Below are 20376 nucleotides of genomic sequence, written 5' to 3'. Positions count from 1 at the left end.
TAGTACACGTGTGCTGCTTAAAAGTGGTTGTTTCAGGCCAATTTGTTACGTGGCCATAGATAACTAATACAGACAAAGATCAGAGCATGAAAAATGGAAACTGTGATAGATATCACCTGGCGAGAAGTAGGTGAAGTGAGTGATCGAAAAGACGGCAGGAGAAGAAACAGAAGTCACAGGGGTATTGAGAAAAGCACGGGCTCCGGGGCAAGACCGCCTGCCTTCAAGTTCCTGCTCGGCCCCTCGCTAACTGTGTGACTCTGGGCAAGTCGTTTCAGTGCTCTGAGCCTCAGTTTCTTCATCTGTAAAATGGGGATGTAAGAATAACTACTTGACACATCTCCAACCTTTTCATTCAGGACCTGCCTCAGCATCTGGTGCAGGGGCCAACAAACAGCACACTGCCCAGCAGACATTCGCTGTGGCACTCCTAGAAGGCCCAGTTTGCAGCTTTATGCCAGCTGGGACAAGATTTAAGTGCTTAGAGCAATTTCCTTGCATCCTATGAAGTCTTCACTGGTCCTGGGTGAGGGAACGTGCCTCATGGACCAGTTCAGGGGAAGTGGATCTGTGCAATTCTGACCTGTCTGCCCTGGTTCCTTCCCCTGGCAGCACCTCTGGGTGCAGTTTTCTCCCAGGGAAGCTAAGTGACCTGCACAGAAAGTGAGACTATAACCTTGGCCTCCTTAATATTGTGCTTTGACTGTGCAGAATAAGCCAACTTAAATAGACTTTTCCAGAGTCAAGCCCAGTCTCTAAAGAGCTAGAGCCTGTATTTGCCTACAAAGCGGCTCTCAATAGCATGAAACACAGTTCTTATTTGCAAAACCAAGGGACAAACCAGAGATGAGATCAGCTTACCTGTCTGGGCAGAGAAGGCATGGAATCCCCCAAGGCCAGAGACCGCTGAAAGCGCTGTGGTTGCTGTGTCACGTGCTGCAGGAGGAATGAAGAAAGATCCGGCTGCTGCTGCTGCAGCTGCAAGGTGGCCGTGGATGAGGCCATGGCAGAAGAGGCCGGTGGTGGTGTGGGTTGCTGCAGGTAGTGGAGCAAGGCAGGCTGCCGAGATGTGGTGGGCACTGATGGCATCTTCTGGGGGCCTGGCTCAGAGATGAAATGTGACAAGGGCTTGGTGTGGCCAAAAGGAAAGGGCTCTGAGGCTCCCGGGCTGGGGCTGCTGAGGCCCTGCTGCATGATCATGCTCAGGGTTTTGGGCTTGTAGATAGCACTGGCTGGTGGCTGTGGCTGGCAGAGCGGATGAGTGGAGGTGGTGAGGCCCTGGATCAGGGGGCACTGTGCAGTGAAGGACTGCTGGGGCAGGCTTGGGCTGGACAGTGTCTCTGGGCGATAGGGGGTTAAGGGCCCCGTGTTGCTGGTGGGCAGAGCAGACATCAGGTGCCCCTGAGGGTGTTTGACGGTAGAGGACATCAGGTTGGCAAGGATGGAGGTCTGCGTGCTGAATGGTGGCGACTGCTGGAGCGTGGGGCTAGGGAACTTCTCTGGCGCATAGGGCCTGGCTGGCCCAAGGACGGTGCTGCTGCTGGGCGCCAGGCTGGACAGTAAGGCATTGGGAGAGCCCTGGAGGGTGGTCCCCGGCAGGCTGCTCGATGACATACAGGACACCATGAGCCCCTGAGGGCTGAAGGGCGGCAGTGGCTGTGGTGAGACCACAGGCCCTGGCTGGTAAGGTGGGGAGAGGCCAGGAGAAGGCAGGCCAGACCAACTGGTGGTGGGGCCCAGCTGCTTCTTACTGGAGCCCTGCTTGCTGGCCGCCAGCGCTTTCAGCTGGTGGGCATGATGCCACTGAGACACTGGGAGTGGCGGCAGGGCAGCTGAGAGTGTCACCTGGGCCTGATTCTTGGCCTGCACAGTCGAGGAACTTGGGGAGGCCATCTGCTTACTGGCAGGCGTAATTGCATAGCTGAGCCCCGCAGAGGAGGGTGGGATCTGAAGCGACACCCCAGTGACCTGGCTGCAACTGGAAGCAAAGTCCTTGCTGGAACTGAGGCTCTCCAAGCGTGGCATCTGAACTGTGGGCTTGGCAGTCGCGCCTAAGGTTGCCGGTGGGTGGTGGTGTAAGACCAGCGGTTCTTCCGGCTTGGTCCCCAGGATTTTCTCAAGATCGAGCTCACTCTGAGAAGATTCTTGAATTTCTGTGAGCTCCTCCAGCAGATCTTGAAGTTCCTGATCCACAGCCGGTGCGCTGTTGGTTTTGTCATAGTAAGGAATAGAGGGGCCTTTCACTCCCATTTCTGCTGTCGGTGGCCCTGCAAATGGTGGGCCCATGACACTGCCGTTCCTGGGGCTATTGTCCAGTAGTAACGGATGGCCAGGGGCTGCCATCGCTGTAGAACTAGGGTTCATGGGTAACGCAGGAACTTGCAGCTGTGTACAGGCTGTGCTGGGATGGGCACCCGGGCCCATCGAAAGGGTGACATCCTCAAGGCATGGTCTCTTGATTTGATTAGGGTAACCCTCGTCGCCCATGCCTGAAAGCTGGAAATCTTCTCCTTCCTGTCTCCGCTTAGTGGTTCCCTGTGCCTGGAAGAGAAAAGAGGAGACGGAAGGAAGAGGAGAGAAAGAAAGAAAGAGAGAGAGTGTTTATAAAGGCTTGGCACATTAATGCTATTGGACAGGAAACTCATAAGATAAAACAGATGTGTCAGTTTCAAGACTTACAGTTGTGAAAACTATATATACAGTATAGTCTATTTTTAGAACCATGATGCTTTTTTGTTGTTGTTTCATTTAGCCTATCTTGCTGGATTTCAGATAAAGCATTATGCTGTCTCTGTAACAGTTTTAGAAAGAGTTGTGCAAACTATATAATACAGTCTATTTTTAGAACCATGATGCTTTTTTGGTTGCTGTTTCATTTAGCCTATCTTGTTAGATTTCAAATGAAGCATTATGCTGTCTGCACCAAACAGTACAGAAAGTCACGCACAGGATTTTCTCTGACCCTTTGGAGGAGTTTTTGGGCAGACGTTGGAGGGCAAAGAAGAAATTGCTAAGCAAGTTGCAATTCACACCTGTTTACGGATAGCCTGATTTTTAAAAATCAAACCGTGAGGTACACATTGAACATACATACTGAACATTTTTAGGTTGTTTCCCTGTCTTGGGTTACATGCATCAGGCTCCAGTGAGAAAACTGGCTACAGCACAGGCTTTGGAGGAATGAAGTAGACCTGGCATGTTCTTTTGGGCAGCTGTCTGAGAGACACTCTTTGGAGAATAACAACGTGCAAAACAGTCACTGTAGCAAGGCTCCGTGCATCTGTACACATGCATACACAAACACTTCCAAGGACACACACTGGAAGAACGTGCATGCAACTCTGTGGAGTGCTCATCTCTCGAGGGTGACTGGCAACTCCATTTAGTCTAGTCTCTGTATTTTTAAAAATATCAATCGTTTTTAATGGGAATGACTTGTAATCCCCTCTCAAATGTATAAAGCTTCCCAGGTGGCTCAGATGGTAAAGAATCTGCTTGCAATGCGGGAGATGTGGGTTCAATCTCTGGGTCGGGAAGATCCCCCGGAGAAGGAAATGGCTACCCACTCCAGTATTCTTCTGGAGAATCCCATGGACAGAGAAGCCTGACGGGCTGCAGTCCATGGGGTCGCAAAGAGTTGGACACAACTGAGCGACTAACACTTTCACTGTAATCCCTCCCCCCAAATATACAGCTATCTAAATAAGAAATGCCTGTGTGCAGATGCATCATCAGGTTGGGGCAATAGGAAGCAACAGGGAATGGCCCTAGTCTGTGATGTGCACTTGGGGGAGCTGCCTACCATTTATAAAAGTCTAGCCTCCAGGAATACAGCAAAGCACTTAGTAATGCAGTATTTCTTACTCATTTAAGGCTCATACGGTCATCCACAGCTGACCTGTGAGTGACGATGACCTGCATGTGAAAGTGAAGGGGGTGGAGCACAGGATTCTGTGGAAACCACCTAAACGCCAACGCTCTCGTAGCTCCATTTCCCCTGAAGCCCTTTCCCATGAAGAAACCTCTTTCTGACTTGGCAGGCTCACCGGGGCATCCAGTGATGGTCCTGAGACATGCCCTCACATTTGGCTCGCTGGAGGGCCAAGGCGTGTGTGTGTGGGCCACCTGCTAGCGTGACAGTAGTTATGACTCTCACAGCAGAGTGGACATCAAAAGAGGTCCCCTGGGGCTGCACATCCAGGGCCTTGCTGCCCATCGGATTCACCTTGAAACCCCCAGCTTCCTGGCTCTACCACCACCGTCTCCTCCAGGCTGGGGCCCAGGCCCCCAAGCTCTGTCACAGCTCCCTGGCTAATTCTCAGTGGACCACCAAGTTGATAACCACCGGCCTAGAGCATGGGTGGGGCAGGATGGCCTAGAGCCCTGGTGTCAAGGCAGACATGACAATGCATTGGCCTCAACACAGAATCTCTGAGTCCTGAGTTTGTTGATATAATCAGTGTCCTTTTAGTTCTCATCTCATGATGCTGCTCAGACTATTATGGGAAATGGGACACAATCTCTGACGTTTAGTGGACCCTCATTAATTGCTGGCTGGCATTACAGAGGGCAGATATGGAAGTGCTCTGGGAATCCAACCCTGTCCTTTGAAGATGGGGGCCCTGAGACCCAGGGATGGGCAGCATGGCCAGAGGGCCCCAGGGGCGCCCGCAGATGCAGGGCCTGCCTCCACCGCTCAGCTACCTCTGGACTCAGTCTTCATTCCCCCACAGCATGACGCTGACCACCTCATCCCTGCAGGGTGGGCTCCCCCTCTCTGAGAGAGGGGACTTGCTTACTTCTCTGCCTTTCTTCTTAGAAGTCTGCAACCCCAACAAAGACACTTTCGGGGGGTAGCTCTACCACCAGATTAATGAGGCCTGACTAGCAGGGGTGGGCAGGAAGGGGCTGGGGTGGGCTGCAGGAGGCACACGAGAGACCCTCCACTCCACCCAGGAGTGCTTACTATGGACGTGACTCACGGCAGGTGCTCAGTAAACAGTAGCTGAATGAATGCATGGCCAATGAACACAAATGACCTAGCACCCAGCTAGCTGTTTCGTGTCTTCCTGGCCATTCATTCAATAAGTTAAGGGCTGCAGACAAGCTACCGTGTTTAAGACTGAAATTTGGTCTCTTATATTTTTGCCCGAAGACTTAAAAGGAAATCCAATATATCGAAAATAGAAATGTCTAAAATGGATCAGTAAGGAATGACTCAGTGTGGGCTTTACATAGGATCCCCTGCTGGGAGTCTGAGCTGGCAATAGCTATGCCCAACATGACACTCTTAATGTCTTGGAATCAACCGAAGTTGAATGTCAGGGAAGTCTACATAGGACCAGGTTGGGGAAGGATGGGGTTGGGGGGATGGGAAGGAAAGTAGGGAGGGCAGGGGCTGTGAGTTGCAAGGGCCTGGACTTCCTGGCTCACACTGTAGTTTCAAGGTATTTCATTTAACTGTGGGTTGGCCATTATCCTTTTGGGATTAAAGGAGCAAGAGGTAGGGAAGGTAGACCACGACCACCAGATGCTAAAGTTAATAGTGGGAACCACTGGCAAGGAAAGGGGCCTCTAACTCTCTGAAATGAGAGTATGTGCCCCCAAATTTTCAGGCACTCACTGAGTGCTGCCAAGCCACTATTCCCCACTCAGTTCCACTTTGCTAGTGGCTGCAGCTTTGCATTTTCAGATTTTATAGGGAGAGCTTTCAATGGTTGGCCTAAAGTAACCTGGCTCGATGGCCAGATCCCCAGCCAAGCCTAAATAAGCTGAAGGAAGTTGGCTGTGTGGACAGACGTACTTAGCCAGGCTATACCAGCATCTGCTCTCACCAGGCCTCTGGGAAGCGTGGCGATCTATTGCAAGTTCAGTGTCTCCTCCATCAGGATCCCATGACTGCTTACTCATCTCTATTGCGAGAAATCCGCCTGGCTTTCCCTGCTGCTGGTGCCATGCTGACACCATGGCTGGGTCACCTGGACACCTGGGTGCTGCCGCCACTGAGGTCAGCCTGTCTGGGCTGGGGTGCTTGATTGAAATGGGTGGCCACCCTTCTGATCAAGTGCCACAGAGAGCTTGCTACCCTGGAATGACTTCCCTTCTCAGCGTCATGTTGGGGGCAGCAGGTCCCCACCAAACTTCCAAACCCTTCTAAATAGCTTTACCTATGGCCATTTTCCAGTCTTTGTGGACTCCGTACAGCAAGCTGTGGAACCAGTTGCCAGGCAGCCCCTACTTCCTCCAGGTGGGCCTTGTACTACCCGTGACCCCGCCCTCTCACTGGGAGGGCTTTATTTTTTTTTAACAATAAGGGAATCAGTAGCCACCTGCAGGATTGCCAGAGGCCATATCTCAACCTTCCCTGTTTACATGAAACAGGATGGGTTATGATCTGCTCATGGTCCACAGCTAGCTAGGGGCTAACACTAGCACTAGACCCCCGAGGCCTGTGGTGTGGAGGGGGGAAGGGCAAGTGAGGGATGGTGCCCTGGCGTCTTTTAGAAAGGAATGACTTTATCTCCATCCACCAGGACCAGCAGAGTCCCATTTCATAATCGGGTAGACAAAGCCACCAATGTGATCCTCACGACCTGATAAACATTCATTAAAATGCATTTCAAAGCATGTGATGCCTTCCCCGCCCCCTAAATAATGAGAAAACAAAGGCAACCCTTCTGATAGGGGCCAACTTCAGCTCTGAAGTCAACATTATTTCTGTTCTGTCTGAACAATGACATATGGCAATTCTTCCCTTTCTACATTTTAGTCTGGAATGGCAAAAAAAAGAAAAAGGCAACAAAATCTTGGAAAAAGGTCTAGGTTATAAGAGTACAGTCTGGGCTCAGAAAACAGGCATAAATAGAAGAAAGAATATTTCATATATATGTATATATTACTATTTCATATATATATATATGTATATAACTCATTCCAAGGAAGTCTGGCAGGCTGCTATAAACACTTAATTTTGGACACTCTAGCTGGTGGTTTAACAAGAACACCTACAAAAGGCCAGCAAAAGTATGCACTATCCATTTTGGCTAAGAATGTAGGAGGGTGTACGTGTCCAAGAGAGACCATTTTTTTCCCTCCAGAGGCCCTGAGCAAAAGCATCTCAAAGCTGGAAATCGCCTGTGGTGGTGCAGTCTTCCCTTCCTCCCTCACTAGCGCCCCCTGCGGCTCAGCTAGGCCGGTCTGCTTTTGCTTCTCTCAGGCTCGCTCTCTCACAAGACTACCCACCCACCGTCAACCCCTTCCACGTGCTGTTACATATGCTTCCAGTGAGTTGCCAGGAACCTCACGCTGGCCAACGAGCTTGGATTTCAAGGCCTCTGAGACAAGAGTGTTCCCCAGTAGACTTGCTCAGAACAGAGATGACATGGTGGGGCCTGGGCTAGGCAGCCTCAGAATAGAATAAGGGAAGATGCAGCAGGACCAGGACAGGGTTTGCAGGAAGAGAGAGGAGGCGAACTAAATCCCCACAAACTAAAACTGACATTTCTGTAGCACAAACAGGACTTTCAGCAGAAAGACTTTTCAGAACTATAAAGACCTGAGGCTGTGGAGAATCCCGGGGTGGATGGGAATGGCAGGGAATCCTGAATGCTGATTGGCTTCTAGAGGAGTCAGTTTGTCTCAGGAATGAATCTCTGCTAAGAGGTGGTTTGGAGCCAGAATCTTACCCGGGCTTGCCCTGAGCTGGCAGGCTTCATGCTTGGCAGAGGCAGGCTGGGTGGAGGAGGGAGCCCTGGAGTGGCACCAGCAGACCTGATGGAAGTCCTACCACCTCCATCTGCTGTGTGACTATGGGCAAGTCACTCCCCCCGCTAAGCCTCGATTTCTTCTGCAGAATGAGTACACAGTTTGCTTGCCCTGGGTGCCTCACAGTATCTTTGAGGAGTACACATCAGAAGCACTTATTATCGCTGATGTCACTCCCCAGGCCCTGGTCCCCAGGCTGCCACAGTGCCCTCCAGTGTGGGCCTCGGCTTGCTCTCTGGCAAATGAAGTCACATCCTCTAGGATCTGGACATGAGGCTGAGAGTGGAAGGAGATGAGCAGCCTGGCACTGATGACACTGACCTGACAGCCAGTGGTGCTGCTTGCCACCACCCACCACTCTGGGCTCCACCACCCTTTCTGCAACCCTCAGCCATCCCAACCTGAGTGATCTCAACAGCAGCCCCCACAGATGGGGATTTTCTAGAACTGTGTTCTCCCTTTATGTAGTGCAGGCATACCAGGTGGAAAAATTGGTAGTTCTAAGAATGGCCTCAAACTCACAGAGGCATATGGATTTAAGGGGCTCATAATTCATCCTGTACCACCCTCTAAGAAGCCTCCAAATAGTCCATCATTGACCAAGTGTTTCTCAAGTCCGCGCCTTGCACTCCTACACTGTCAGGACTGCTGGGCCCTTAATGCCTGGCCAACCCCCTCCCTTTCACATGAGGGTTCATGAGGCGCAGAGCAAGGAAGAGATGTGCCCATGGACCAGTTCAGTTTCTCTGACTCCCAGGTTGGCCTCTTTCCACTGGAAGAAACCCTGCCCTGGATTCCTCCAAACACCTCCCCAAGTAGCATCATCAGGGGGACAAAGATGACTACTTGGGGGAGAAGAGAAAGATGGAGTTGCTTTCGAGTACCAGGATGGATTTGACAAGGTTGAAGGCAGGTCTTGAAGCTTAAGCAGAAGGGGACTTCACTTCTGCCTCTGCCCCAACAATGGGCTAAATAAGATGGAGACAGACTTTAGACCATGGCAGGAAGGAATTTTCCTGCATGGGAAACTCAACAGCTGTGTAGGCACGGGAAGAATCCAGAGACACCTGACTCATCTGGTGTATTCTGGAGGTCACATGCTTACCGAATAAGCACATTTTAGTGGCTGGGCACCAACTCCTGGCTCTAAAATACACAAACTGCCTGCAGATGTATGCAGTTCAATGAAGAGATCTTCGAGTCAGGCTGTTTCAGCTCTGATGTCATAAAAGCAGAGGCTGGGAGGGAACATGGGATGACGAGCTTTGGGTCAGTGCACAGACCCTCCACATGCTTTAGGTCCTCTTTTTTTTCCAGATTTATTGAGGTATGCTTGACAATAAAATTCTAATTCTTGAGGTTGTACAATTTGAATTTTTTAAAAGCACACAATGTGATGATTTACTATAAGTATACACTGTGAAATGATTTAGGTCCTCTTTTTCTCAAAATGAGGCAAAATTCATAGAGCATAAAATTAAGCTTTTTTGAGTGTACAAGTCTGTGGCCTCTGGTATGTCTGCAGTGCTCTGCAACCCAGATGGGGAGAGTGAGGCCGCTCACAAATCTGTTATCAGAATCATGTGAGCTTAGAGATGGAACGTGAGCGTAGGGTCTGGCATGGTGCTCATATCAAATACATAAGTCTCTGTCTTTCCACTCTTGAAAACGCAAACACTTTCTTGGTGGTCCTAAAATAGTCTGTAACGCAGTTACTCAGCAGCATTTGCCGTTCAAGGCAGATCTGCCTTTACTCATTGGCGGCATTCCTGAACAGCTGTGTGCAAGGCTAACTCTTGTCAACCAGATCATAAATGCAACAAGAATTTGCCATTGGAAGGAAATCCTCAGTAAAGGCTTTTATGAAGTGGAAGATCTCTCATCCAAACTTATCTTTCTTAAAGGTGTAGCACTCAGAGGTATTGGCCTTTCTCCTAATGCATCTTTACTGACTTTCAGCTGCAGACATGTGCTGATGTTCCAGAGTTCCAAGGCGCACAGCAATAAGAGCAGTTTTACGTATTGAGAATAATGACAACCTGAAACTATTCTTTTCTTTCACTGTGTGTGGAAAGTGTCTGTTATGGCACCAGAGAATATGTCAGACAGCTTGAAAAATTTCCCCTGCCTGTGTATGTCTGTGTGAATGTGATGGTGTTGGTGATGGAGGTGGTATTGGTGCTGGTAAATGAGGTGGTGTTGGTGTTTGGTGGAGGTGGTGTTGGTGGTGTTGGTGTTTGGTGGAGATGGTAGTGTTGGTGTTTGGTGGAGGTGAAGGTGTTGGTGTTTGGTGGAGGTGAAGGTGTTGGTGTTTGGTGGAGGTGGTGTTGGTGTTTGGTGGAGATGGTAGTGTTGGTGTTTGGTGGAGATGGTAGTGTTGGTGTTTGGTGGAGGTGAAGGTGTTGGTGTTTGGTGGAGGTGGTGTTGGTGGTGTTGGTGTTTGGTGGAGATGGTAGTGTTGGTGTTTGGTGGAGGTGAAGGTGTTGGTGTTTGGTGGAGGTGGTGTTGGTGGTGTTGGTGTTTGGTGGAGGTGGTGTTGGTGGAGGTGCTAATGGTGGTGGTGATGCTTTAACAGGTAGTGGCTAGGGTGCTGATGGTTAAGGCACCATTCCTACAGAGTGCTTCCTTTCTGGTCCACCTCACTGTAAGAAGCTGCACTGACTGGGCCAGGGGAAGACTGAAAGTGTTAACAATTCTGAATGTATTATTAACAGAGACTTCAAAACTGTCTCCTTGTCATCATTCATAATTACCTTTTTCTCACTTGGAAAACTGAAGCTGAATTATTGGCAAAAACACAAGAGATTTTTGTTTGTTAAAATGCTGCCAATAAAGTAATTCTGTCAGATTTAAGTACAGGAAAGGGCAAGGCATTCTTTAAGTTCCTTAGCTGTCACGTGGCTTAAAAATAATAGGATGGACAGCACTCAGCTACTGTACTCTTAGCTCTTTGAAGCCATATATTCAGAAAGCAGACGTTGGATGTTGGTGTCTGGGGGCTGGCTTCCTGGAGATATTTTATATTGGCCAAGTTCATTGTTCTAAAGTCCAAAGGCTTGACTTAAAGGAGAAAGAAAAAGAGGCAAGACAATGCTGAGATTTTCTGATGGTGTCATGCAGGCAGCCCTAACACTGGACAACTTTAGTGTCTCAAGTTTATTCTAGAAAAAGAGAGTGGCATGGAGCATCTGTTCACTATAGAAAGGGAGGCTTCTAACTGTACAAAGCAGGGCTGTTTAGGGGACCCAGAACAGAGACCCTCTCAGAATAAGCACACACTGGGTAGAGGAGTGGGGAACCAGACTCCAAAGGAGCTGGAATTCAAGTACAGACAGTACACAAAGAGCAAGAACAAGAACAGAGTGTGAGCAGGATCCTTCAGAGGACCAAAGGGGAGTGATGTGACAGTGTTCAGGAGGACGGGTGCAGAATGCTCCAGGCAGGAGGACAGAGGCCCTGGGGGGAAGCTCACAGCATGTTCCAGGGACAGGCAGGTGGCCAGTGTGCTCGGTGCATAGCGAGCCAGGGGGACACCTGTGGCTCACAGAGAGCTTTGCCACCCTGGGAAGGGGGTGGATGGGAAGATATTTGCAGTGGGAAACCACTGTCGGGGGTGGTTGCACCAAGGAATGACCAGCTCTGTCTATTTGTAAAAGGTCTGCCTGGATGGTGATGGGAGAGCTGTGGCTCAGGAGAGGAAGCAGAACTCCTGGAGAGGTGTCAAAATCTGTGATAGTCCCTCAAGTGGCACAGACTTATGAGAGGAAACTACGGCCTTGGGAAAAATGATCCAAAGCCCAGTGACTTAGATTAGGGGCTGTAAAACTTTCTGTAAGGCTCGAAGAGTAACTATCTTAGACTTTGCAGGCCATGTACTCCCTGCTGAAACTCTAGAGTGGACAATATGTTAATGAATGGGTGTGGCTTGTGCCAATAAAACTTTATTTAGAAAAACAGGCTGTGGGCCGCATTTCGTCCATGGGTGGGAGTTTGCCTAGCCCTGACCTACCACACAGGCATCTACCCCAAGGCACAGAGGTTATTTCCGAATTGCCTTCCTCACACTGCAGGGGCATACATAGGCTTAGTAGCAGGCAACATTTTCAGAGCTGAAAAGTTTCAAGATTTCAACCATCAGATAAGCTAGGTGACCATTTCTGAACTGGGTAAGGCATGCAGTAGTCTCAAATGCCATGTTTAACCTTCACTAATGACAGTTGTTATTACTGCCCATCTGTTGGCAGGTGCTCCGTGGGTTCCATGAAAGGAAGGTTGGGGCTTCCTCCTCATCTCTGTACCCCCAGACTGCCTAGTCTCGTGACAGGGCTCAGCTGGCATCTGCAGATGTGAATTAAGCCAGGGAACAAAAGATTTCCTGCAAATGACCCTGGTCGCTTCTATTCCCAGCACAAGGCCAAGAGGCAAGCACTTTCCAGAAATTATGATGAACTCACTATCTGGCCCCATGAAGGACACCCCTTCGCCTTTTGTGTGTTCAGGGCCTCTTGTGTTCGACAAAGAGGGTGACCTGGAGAGTTTCTGAGGGATCTTCTGGCAAAAAGGGAAGGCAGCCACTGCTCACTGAGCATTCACTGTATGTCGGGGATGGAGTCAGGTCTCAGCGTCATGAGAGCACCTGCCAGCTGACTGCCTTGGGGAGCAATGGGCCTGGAGAAGAGCTCTGGATGGGGATCAGGAGAGGGACTGTGCCCTGCAGCCCCAGAGGGATGCAGACAAAGGCAGGTTGGTGCAGAGGGATCGGGGCAGGAGGGAGGGAGGGGTGGCACCAGCCACATGTGGGTCTTGGGTCTGGGTCCTTGGTGGTCAAATTCACCCTGGGCTCCTGCCTGCCTTTCTAATTTTGTTACTTTGGGGTTTGGTGATCTGGTGATGGGAGGAGGAAGGAGATGATGAGCAGAAAGGAAAGGCCAAGGGGCAGAAGGCAGGGTTTTGACAAATTATTATACGTCAACTGCAGACATTAAAATCTGTAGGCCAAGCCTTAAAAGTTCATGCTTCCTGTCCCCAGGTCTAGAACTGGGCACGCTAGGGGCAGCTTATGACATGCATCTCCACAATCTGAGCCACACTGAGTTCTCCAGCTGGGGATTTTCAATGAAAGTAAGAGGCTCCATCCTGCACAGGTCAACCCAGAGTTTGATGTGCCCAGGGCCTGTGAACCAGGGCTGCCCCATGCCAGCCTGTACATACCCTAGTGGGCTCTCCTGTCTCCCTGACCTGGGGTCCAACACTGTCCATCCTGCCCCCACCCCAGGGAGCTCAAGCTCCAGACACCTGTCACCTCAGGCCTGATGTCAAGAAAGCTGGGGCCAGGGGCTGGACAGGAATGCAGTCACGGCCAGTGTGGGCTCCTGGAAGTTAAGAAATAGGCAGTGCCAGTGAGTGCCAGCTGCCAAGTAGACCTGCCCCTTTCAGAAGCCTCCCCTGAGCATGGACTGTGGTGGATTTTCAGGTCACCGCTGTGCTGGATGGTGCTACCCTGGCGGGACCTGGATGCACAGCCCAGTGGTATCCTGCCAGGCCAGCAGTGTACTGCCCTCATGGAGAGGCCAGGCTGAAGGCAAGGCCTCTGCCTGGCAGGGCGTCTGGAACAGGGTCCAGCCCTCCCTGCAGGAGAAGGGGGCGGGAGGAAAGGAAGCGAACAGCTGCGTGCTCCGTGGGGGGGAATCCCCAAATAGAACGGCGCACACACACTGCAGGCTGTGACCCAGAACGCTCAGAGTGGCACCACCCTGAGCTCCAAGACACTTGTCTCCCATCACCCTTCTGAGTCAATGCCCATCTCTGATCATTTTTTTTTCCAAAGTGCTAACAGTGTAATAACCTGTGTGGTTTACGCTGAGTTCAGACCCATACCTTGTTCACAGTCATCTGACGTGGACAGAGGGCAGAGTCCCATGCAGGATTCCAGTAACTCTCAGGGACAGCTGCCTCCCCGAGGAGCTGATGCCTGGAGCCCCACCCCCAACCCCTGGGTCCAGAAAGCTCCCCTCTCCTGGGGCTGGAGCCGCACAGGCACCATGCCTGAAGCCTGCATGAAGCAGGGGACACCAGGCTGCCTCTCCAGATTTCTAAGACAGCTGTTTTGACCACTTAGCCCAGGACCTGGGTGGCTGTCCCTACCTCCCTGTGGGGTTTTAATTATACTGGCTCTTAGCTACCAGGCTGGGCAGCTGGTGATGCCAGTCAGAAGATTCCATGGAGCCACGAGTATGAAGTCAAGATGCCTCTCCACTCTATCTCTGTTTATGGGCTGTCTGCCACTGGAGGGGACTGTCCAGGCAATCTAGGGCTCTGTTCTGTCCACTGCTATAGCCTGAACCCCAAGTTGTGCCCGACTGGGGAGGACTCTGTCTGTCTTAACTCCCAACTGGGGAATGGAAAGCAGGCAAGGAAGAGGAGCTTTGGAGTCAGTGCACCTGGGTTTGAGATCTGAGTTTCCAACCTACTGCCCATATAATACTGGGAAAGCCCCTCGGTCCCCTCCCTGGTGAAATGGAGATCTTGGTCCACGTGTCACAGGAGTAGACAAACTACTGTCTATGAAGGAGCATGCCCTTCTCCTCTGAGCTTCTGAGGACAGATCTGTTCCCAGTGAAGGAAGCCTGAGAAATCTGCCCTTGACTGGGAGCTGCTGTAGCCCAGTGTCTAGCACAGGGCTGGGTGCACAGGAAGGACCCCAGAAAATTGGCAGGATGGGCCCTCTGACTTCAGGAGGAAAAGAACTTACTCACACAAAGTGCCAGGCAGAGCCTGGGGATGAAATGCGATGTCTCCTCACTGAGTCCCCCCTACTCTTTTTGCAAATAAAAGGGTGTGCTTCCGGGGCTGCTGGGCACAAAGTCCCAAACTTAGCACGGCGGCAAATGAATGGCCCTCCTCCTTTATCTGAAGCAGACAGACAGACAAGGCTCCTTTCTTCCCTTTCTTCAGCTCCCTTTGCATTTAGAGGTGACAAGAAGGGGTGAGCGGTTGGTTAAGGTCATACCATGGGTACAAAGCAGGCTGCACTTGGGGCCACCCAAATGGGGACCCTTGATATAGCTCCCCTTTTCATACTGTTCATGGGGTTCTCAAGGCAAGAATACTGAAGTGGTTTGCCATTCCCTTCTCTAGTGGACCATGTTTTGTCAGAACTCTCCACCATGACCCATCCATCTTGGGTGGCCCTACATGGCATGGCTCATAGTTTCATTGAGTTAGGCAAGGCTGTGATCCATGTGATCAGTTTGGTTAGTTTTCTGTGATTGTCGTTTTCATTCTGTCTGCCCTCTGATGGATGAGAACAAGAGGCTTGTGCAAGCTTCCTGATGAGAGGGACTGGCTGTGGGGGGAAAAAAGCTATGGTTTTTCCAGTAGTCATGTACAGATGTGAGAGCTGGACAATAAAAAAGGCTGAGCACCGAAGGATTGACGCCTTCAAACTGTGGTGCTGGAGAATAGTCTTAAGAGTCCCTTGGATAGCAAGGAGAGCAAATGAGTTAATCCTAAAGGAAATACACCCTGCATATTCATTGGAAGGACTGATGCTGAAGCTGAAGCTCCAATATTTTGGCCACCTGATGCAAAGAACTGACTCACTGGAAAAGACCCTGATGCTGGGAAAGATTGAAGGCAAAAGAAGGGGATGACAGAGGATGAGATGGTTGGATGGCATCACCGACTCAATGGACATGAGCTTGAGCAAACTCTGGGAGATGGTGAAAGAGGACAGGCAGAGGACAGAGGACAAGCCAGGAGCACGGCATGCCTTTCCTTTTCTGACTGTATGTCTAATACCTTAAAAGCTTCCATTTCATCTGGAGCTGCCTTATGAAGGGAATAGATGGCTGCTCAGAGCTGGGGAATCTTTACCACTTTGGGTGGGGTGTAGACTGAGACAGAGACAACTGAGTTCCAACTCCACCCGAACTCCAAAACACACCCACCTGGCATGCTAGTATTTGAGAGATTTGTGTGCTAGTCTTCAATCCACTCACCATGCTGGGGGAGGAATGGATGGAGATCTTAACTTCAAAAAGAGGGGCCAAATGTTTTGCCTCCTGTTAAAACTCCATACACTCACTGCCGGGACTGGATGCCTTATTAAGCTTGAGTGGATGCCCAAACGTTCAAAAGGTAAAACTCCAGATCACACAAGAGTCATTAAGCAATCAGGCAGCTGAATGAATGAACAAATGCTGAGAGGGTGCTGTGCTTTCTTATGATAACTACTCCCGCCTGACATGTACTCAGGGTTTTGTGGTTTTCAACATGATTCAGAGCCAAGAGACAGCAGAGGCCATCAGCGAAGAAAGCAGGCTCTGAGCTCTGCTGTGTCTTAGCTCTGTGACTTTGTCAAGTTCCTTAACCTGAGTCTCAGTTTCCTGGGGATAGCCTCTTTATCTCAGGGTTATTTTCAGGATTACAGGAGATAAGGCACCCTGAATGCTTAGCAAGTGCCTGGCACCTAGTCAATTCTCAAATAAAAGTGGCTATTCTTACTCCTGGTTAATTTGATCTTTGTCCTCAGGGTGGGTAAAGGATGGCCAAAGCCCCATGGCTAGTTAGGAGCAGAAGCAAGACTGGAATCAGGTGTCCTGAGCCCTGGTCTTAAGTCAAGAGCGATCATCACATCGGATGCATGTTTTCCTGAATGGGAACTCACAATGATTCACATGGAGATCCCAGGGCTGTTTAAAAGAACTCTCCTTTGGGACTGATATAATTTTATGAACAGATATTGACTTGAAATTAGTTTTTTTGTTAGTCCATTTCTTGGAAAAGGACAAGAAAACCAGGTAAGCTGATGTCTGCATCAGACCTTCTCCACTGAGGCTGCTGGCAGGAAGAGACAGGGTGGTGCTAGGGACGTGATTCCAGAAGCACACAGTTTCCCAGGATGGGGCTGCGGGGTATCATCCCTGGACACTAGAAAACATCCGAGGGAAAGCAAGCACAGGAAACAGCCAAGACCCCAGTCCAGGCCACACTCAGAAACACTAGCCCTGCTCCTGCCAAGGACCGCCTCTTGGTGCTCCCATTCTGGGTCCTGTACTTGTCTGGACAGCAGGTTTCATGGTGAACTGACTGGCCATTATGCTTTGAAACTGTCTGTCTCTGTCCACAATCAAGGGGTTGCTGAACTACTCAGCATGTGGGGCCTGTAGGGCAGAGCTCCACGTGGGTACCGGTTACCTTACTGAAGCTTCCGGGGTTGACTAGCCAAGATAAGTCAGTTATGCTCAAACCAAGAGCTGCCCCAGCTACTGGTGGCCACATCAGCAGTGCCTGGCTCGGTCAGGCTCCACATTTACCCATCAGGCACAGCCAAGAGAGTGGGCTCCTTGAGTGTCAGACCCTTCAGAGGCCACAGGAATCTTCCAGGAAGATGAACGTGGCTTTTATTGCCAAGAGGACTTATCCGAGAGACTTGCTTTTGGAGCCTAAGGCTTATTTTTTTGGATCTGCTCAACTGAGGCAGGTCCTTGGTCTTCTAGGACAGCTTGGACTTTCGGAACCAGCTCACTCAGAGCTACAGAACAAGGGGTTGTGCGGAGGAGGGAGAAACGCTAAAGCAATGCATGTGCATTTTTGGCCAGGCTTACAAAGGACTCTAAAGGCCACCTGCAAAGAGAAGCCAAGCCCAGAAATGGTGTGAGCCAAGTCTATTTCTCCAGAGTGAGGGTACGGGTGGCTGCTCGGAGGACGTGTTATAGGAGGAACCCATCCTGCATCCAGATCTACACCAGTCAAAACCAAGCCGGTTACTTAACTAGTCACACTTTACACAGGGGTGGTGGGGCTCACAGGGTAAGAGGAAGAGGATCCTGCACCTTCAACCCCCAACACAATCTTTTCTCCTTGGGATGGAAACAAGTGTGGAACAAAGGAGAAATTGCAAGACCCGCTGAAACTGAGCCTGGTCTCTGGATGTATCACCAAGAGGTTTTCCTTCACAGACTTAGTTCTTGACCATAAAAGAGAAGCAAGAGCTAGAAAGGGTAATGAGGATGGAGGGTGGAGATTGACTTGGAAAGATGCCTGATGGGATGGCTGGCAATTTGGAGGACAGGATATGGGTAAGTAATTGCTCCCTCTCTGCCATCCCATCTGATCGGTATCCTTTTCGAGGTAAACAAAGTTTTGTAAATGTCTCAACTACCACCTTCTCAATATATTTTTAGTGACAGACAACGAGGTCAAAAAAGAGAAAAAAGATTTCAACCATGTCCTCACTCCCTGACAGCTGTGCAAAGATCAGAATTCTCACCTAAACAGAAAACTGACTTACTCAAAGTAGACTGCCCTTGGAATTGGAGAAGCTGGGCCCTCTAGTTATGTGAAATGACATTACCTCAAAGCCCCCAGCTTCCATTTCTCTGAACAGGAAGGAAACAGACCCACGGGTCTAGAAGAGCCATTTCCTCTCTGCTCTATTAATTGCCGAGATTAAGCAAGCCACTCCTTTGTGGACCTAATGCACTGAGATAACAGCCATTGTGCTTGCAGCACCTCCTAGTAACCAAGCTAACTTGGTAGACTAGTGAGGTTGCAGGCTTTTATTGTCAGTCAACCAACCAATGGCTCCCATGTCCCTTTCTAGAATCCTGGCTCCCCAAACTACTTCTGGAATCCCTAACCCTTGAGTTTCACACTCATGGATGATGTCTGAGTTCTGAGGGAGGCAAGCAGAAATTTGTCAGGTGAGTTTTTAAAAGGACATCAGGGCCAGAGAGTCGAATGGGAGTATCTTTCAGCGCCCTACTCACTGGCTTCCTGTCCTCAGTGGTACTAGGAAGCTAATGTAATATATCCAGTGCCTGTCATCTCCAAATTCCTGGCTTCCATTAAGAGAAAACGTATATTTTTTTCCCTTTTCACCCTTTGTCTTTTCCTAGTTAAAGGGGTGTACGCAGAGAGAGCTGGACTGGGAATCCAGACGGAGCCTTGGACTCTCTTGCTCTTCCTGAAACTCACAAGGAGCAAGGTCAGCTCATCTCCTGGATCTTTTCTAGGTCATATTTCAGTTTCTTTACATTTGGGGTTGGTATCTTGCCACCAAGTTTGCACAGAGAACTTCAACAACACATCTTATGTTCAAATTTAAGGTTAGAAACATTCAAAGCCCCCCTCCCCCCATAGCCCATTGTCTGACCGATTCCTGGAGCTTTCTGGGCTCCTGACGATTTCCCACCATGGCGAAATGGGGAAGCATGCTCTTGACTACATGTCGACTTTTCCAGTCATCCATTGTTTGACCTGCAATTTTATTCTTGACTCTCCCAGGCGCTTCCCAAACGACCTAGACACAGGGCTTAGGGAGACAAAAAGTACACTGTCTTTCAGACACAAAGATGAAACCATTGACCCCGTGAATCACTGACTTGCACTCCAAGGACAGGTTTGGGTGGAGTTGGCTACATGCATTTTTCTTGTCTCTCTTTCCACCCCACCACCCTCACTGATCCCTTCCCACCTCCAGGGATGAGGGGCACATCTGGTAGGCAGTTGGCTGGGATGAGATGGCAGTCTCTGGAGAGCTGAGGGATGGGTAGAGGAACAGCCCGATGTGACTAAATGACATCGGGCTTCAAGGCAGAGAAGGCTTTTCTGCAGGACACCATGAGATCTTCTGTTCTCTAACACAGAATTTTTTTTTTTAATATGAAAACCAAGGTAGTTGGATCAGGTGATGGCTTAACTGCCCTTTCAGCTCTATTGAAGCCTTCAGTCCATAGAAGGGGCACCTGCCAACTCTGCCCCTGTGAGCACCAAACCAAGTGAGCGGACTAACAGGTCATAACCTGACAATCACTGGAAGGAAGCAATGGCTGTTGGAAGGGGCTCACGAAACTCCGGTGCACTGGTTTACAAAAAGGTAACCGAACCGGCTGCGATCACGATCATGGCTGTGCCAGCTGATGCCCTCTATGACAGACAAGCAGACACATGCAAACCCAGGGACAGCAGATGTGTTTTGTTTTATTTCTTTTTGTTTCTCAGAATGTCAACATGGAATTAGAGCTCTGCCAAGAGATTCATTTGTGAGGGAAGCTCTCCTTCCCTAGATCTCCTTGGCAGGACAAATACAGGTCTAAAATTTCCGTATCCACATATCTAGCTCTGGAAAAGTGCAGACGTACTTTCCCCATTCCCCCAGTGCATACAACTGAAACCTCTGGGCCTTACATATAAAACAAGCACCAGAAGATCCTGAAAGGTGGGGAGAAGAAAGCAAACTGGATAAAGACCTTGGGATATAGGGAACAACGCAGTGGAAAACTCCCTGAGTTTTCTTTTTGCCTCGTAGATCCCAGACTGGGACTGAAGAAGCAGACAACCCAAAGTACCAATGAACACAGACAAAACAGCTCCTGCAAAAGTCTCCTCTCTTTATTCAAAGGGCCAGTAAAGGGGCAGTCTCCCAAGACTGAAAACTTTTATGCAAGAGCCAGTCTTCTTCAGCTAAACACCACAGACAAAAGGGTGGTCCCACCCAGTCCCATCAGCAAAGGCCAGTTGGGAGCTTAGACTCCACCCCGCCGAACAGAAATGAGTCATCTCCCCTGTTCCTGCCAGGGTGGTGTTAGAGGATGCCGCACAGAGGCA

General features: G+C 50.0%; 1 protein-coding gene across 4 annotated transcripts in view; it reads right to left on the bottom strand.

Moving 5' to 3' along the window:
* MAMLD1 (mastermind like domain containing 1) overlaps positions 1-19018 on the bottom strand; it is a 52950-nt gene extending 33932 nt beyond the window's left edge. For 3 of the 4 annotated variants that reach the window (XM_055563888.1, XM_055563890.1, XM_055563892.1), the window contains exons 1-2: positions 18923-19018; positions 862-2535 (exon numbers count right to left, since the gene is read on the bottom strand). In XM_055563888.1, the coding sequence (XP_055419863.1) occupies positions 862-2535; positions 18923-19018 (1770 nt within the window). Of the gene's footprint in view, positions 1-861; positions 2542-18922 lie in introns of all 4 variants that reach the window. The other variant, XM_055563889.1, reaches the window with a different exon arrangement.
* Between the last annotated feature and the right edge of the window lie 1358 nt (positions 19019-20376).

This window comes from Bubalus kerabau, chromosome X (genome assembly GCF_029407905.1).
Source record: "Bubalus kerabau isolate K-KA32 ecotype Philippines breed swamp buffalo chromosome X, PCC_UOA_SB_1v2, whole genome shotgun sequence".
Lineage (NCBI taxonomy): Eukaryota > Metazoa > Chordata > Mammalia > Artiodactyla > Bovidae > Bubalus > Bubalus kerabau.
Note: the sequence above shows the minus strand (reverse complement) of the source record. Positions and strands in the feature narration are given on the sequence as shown.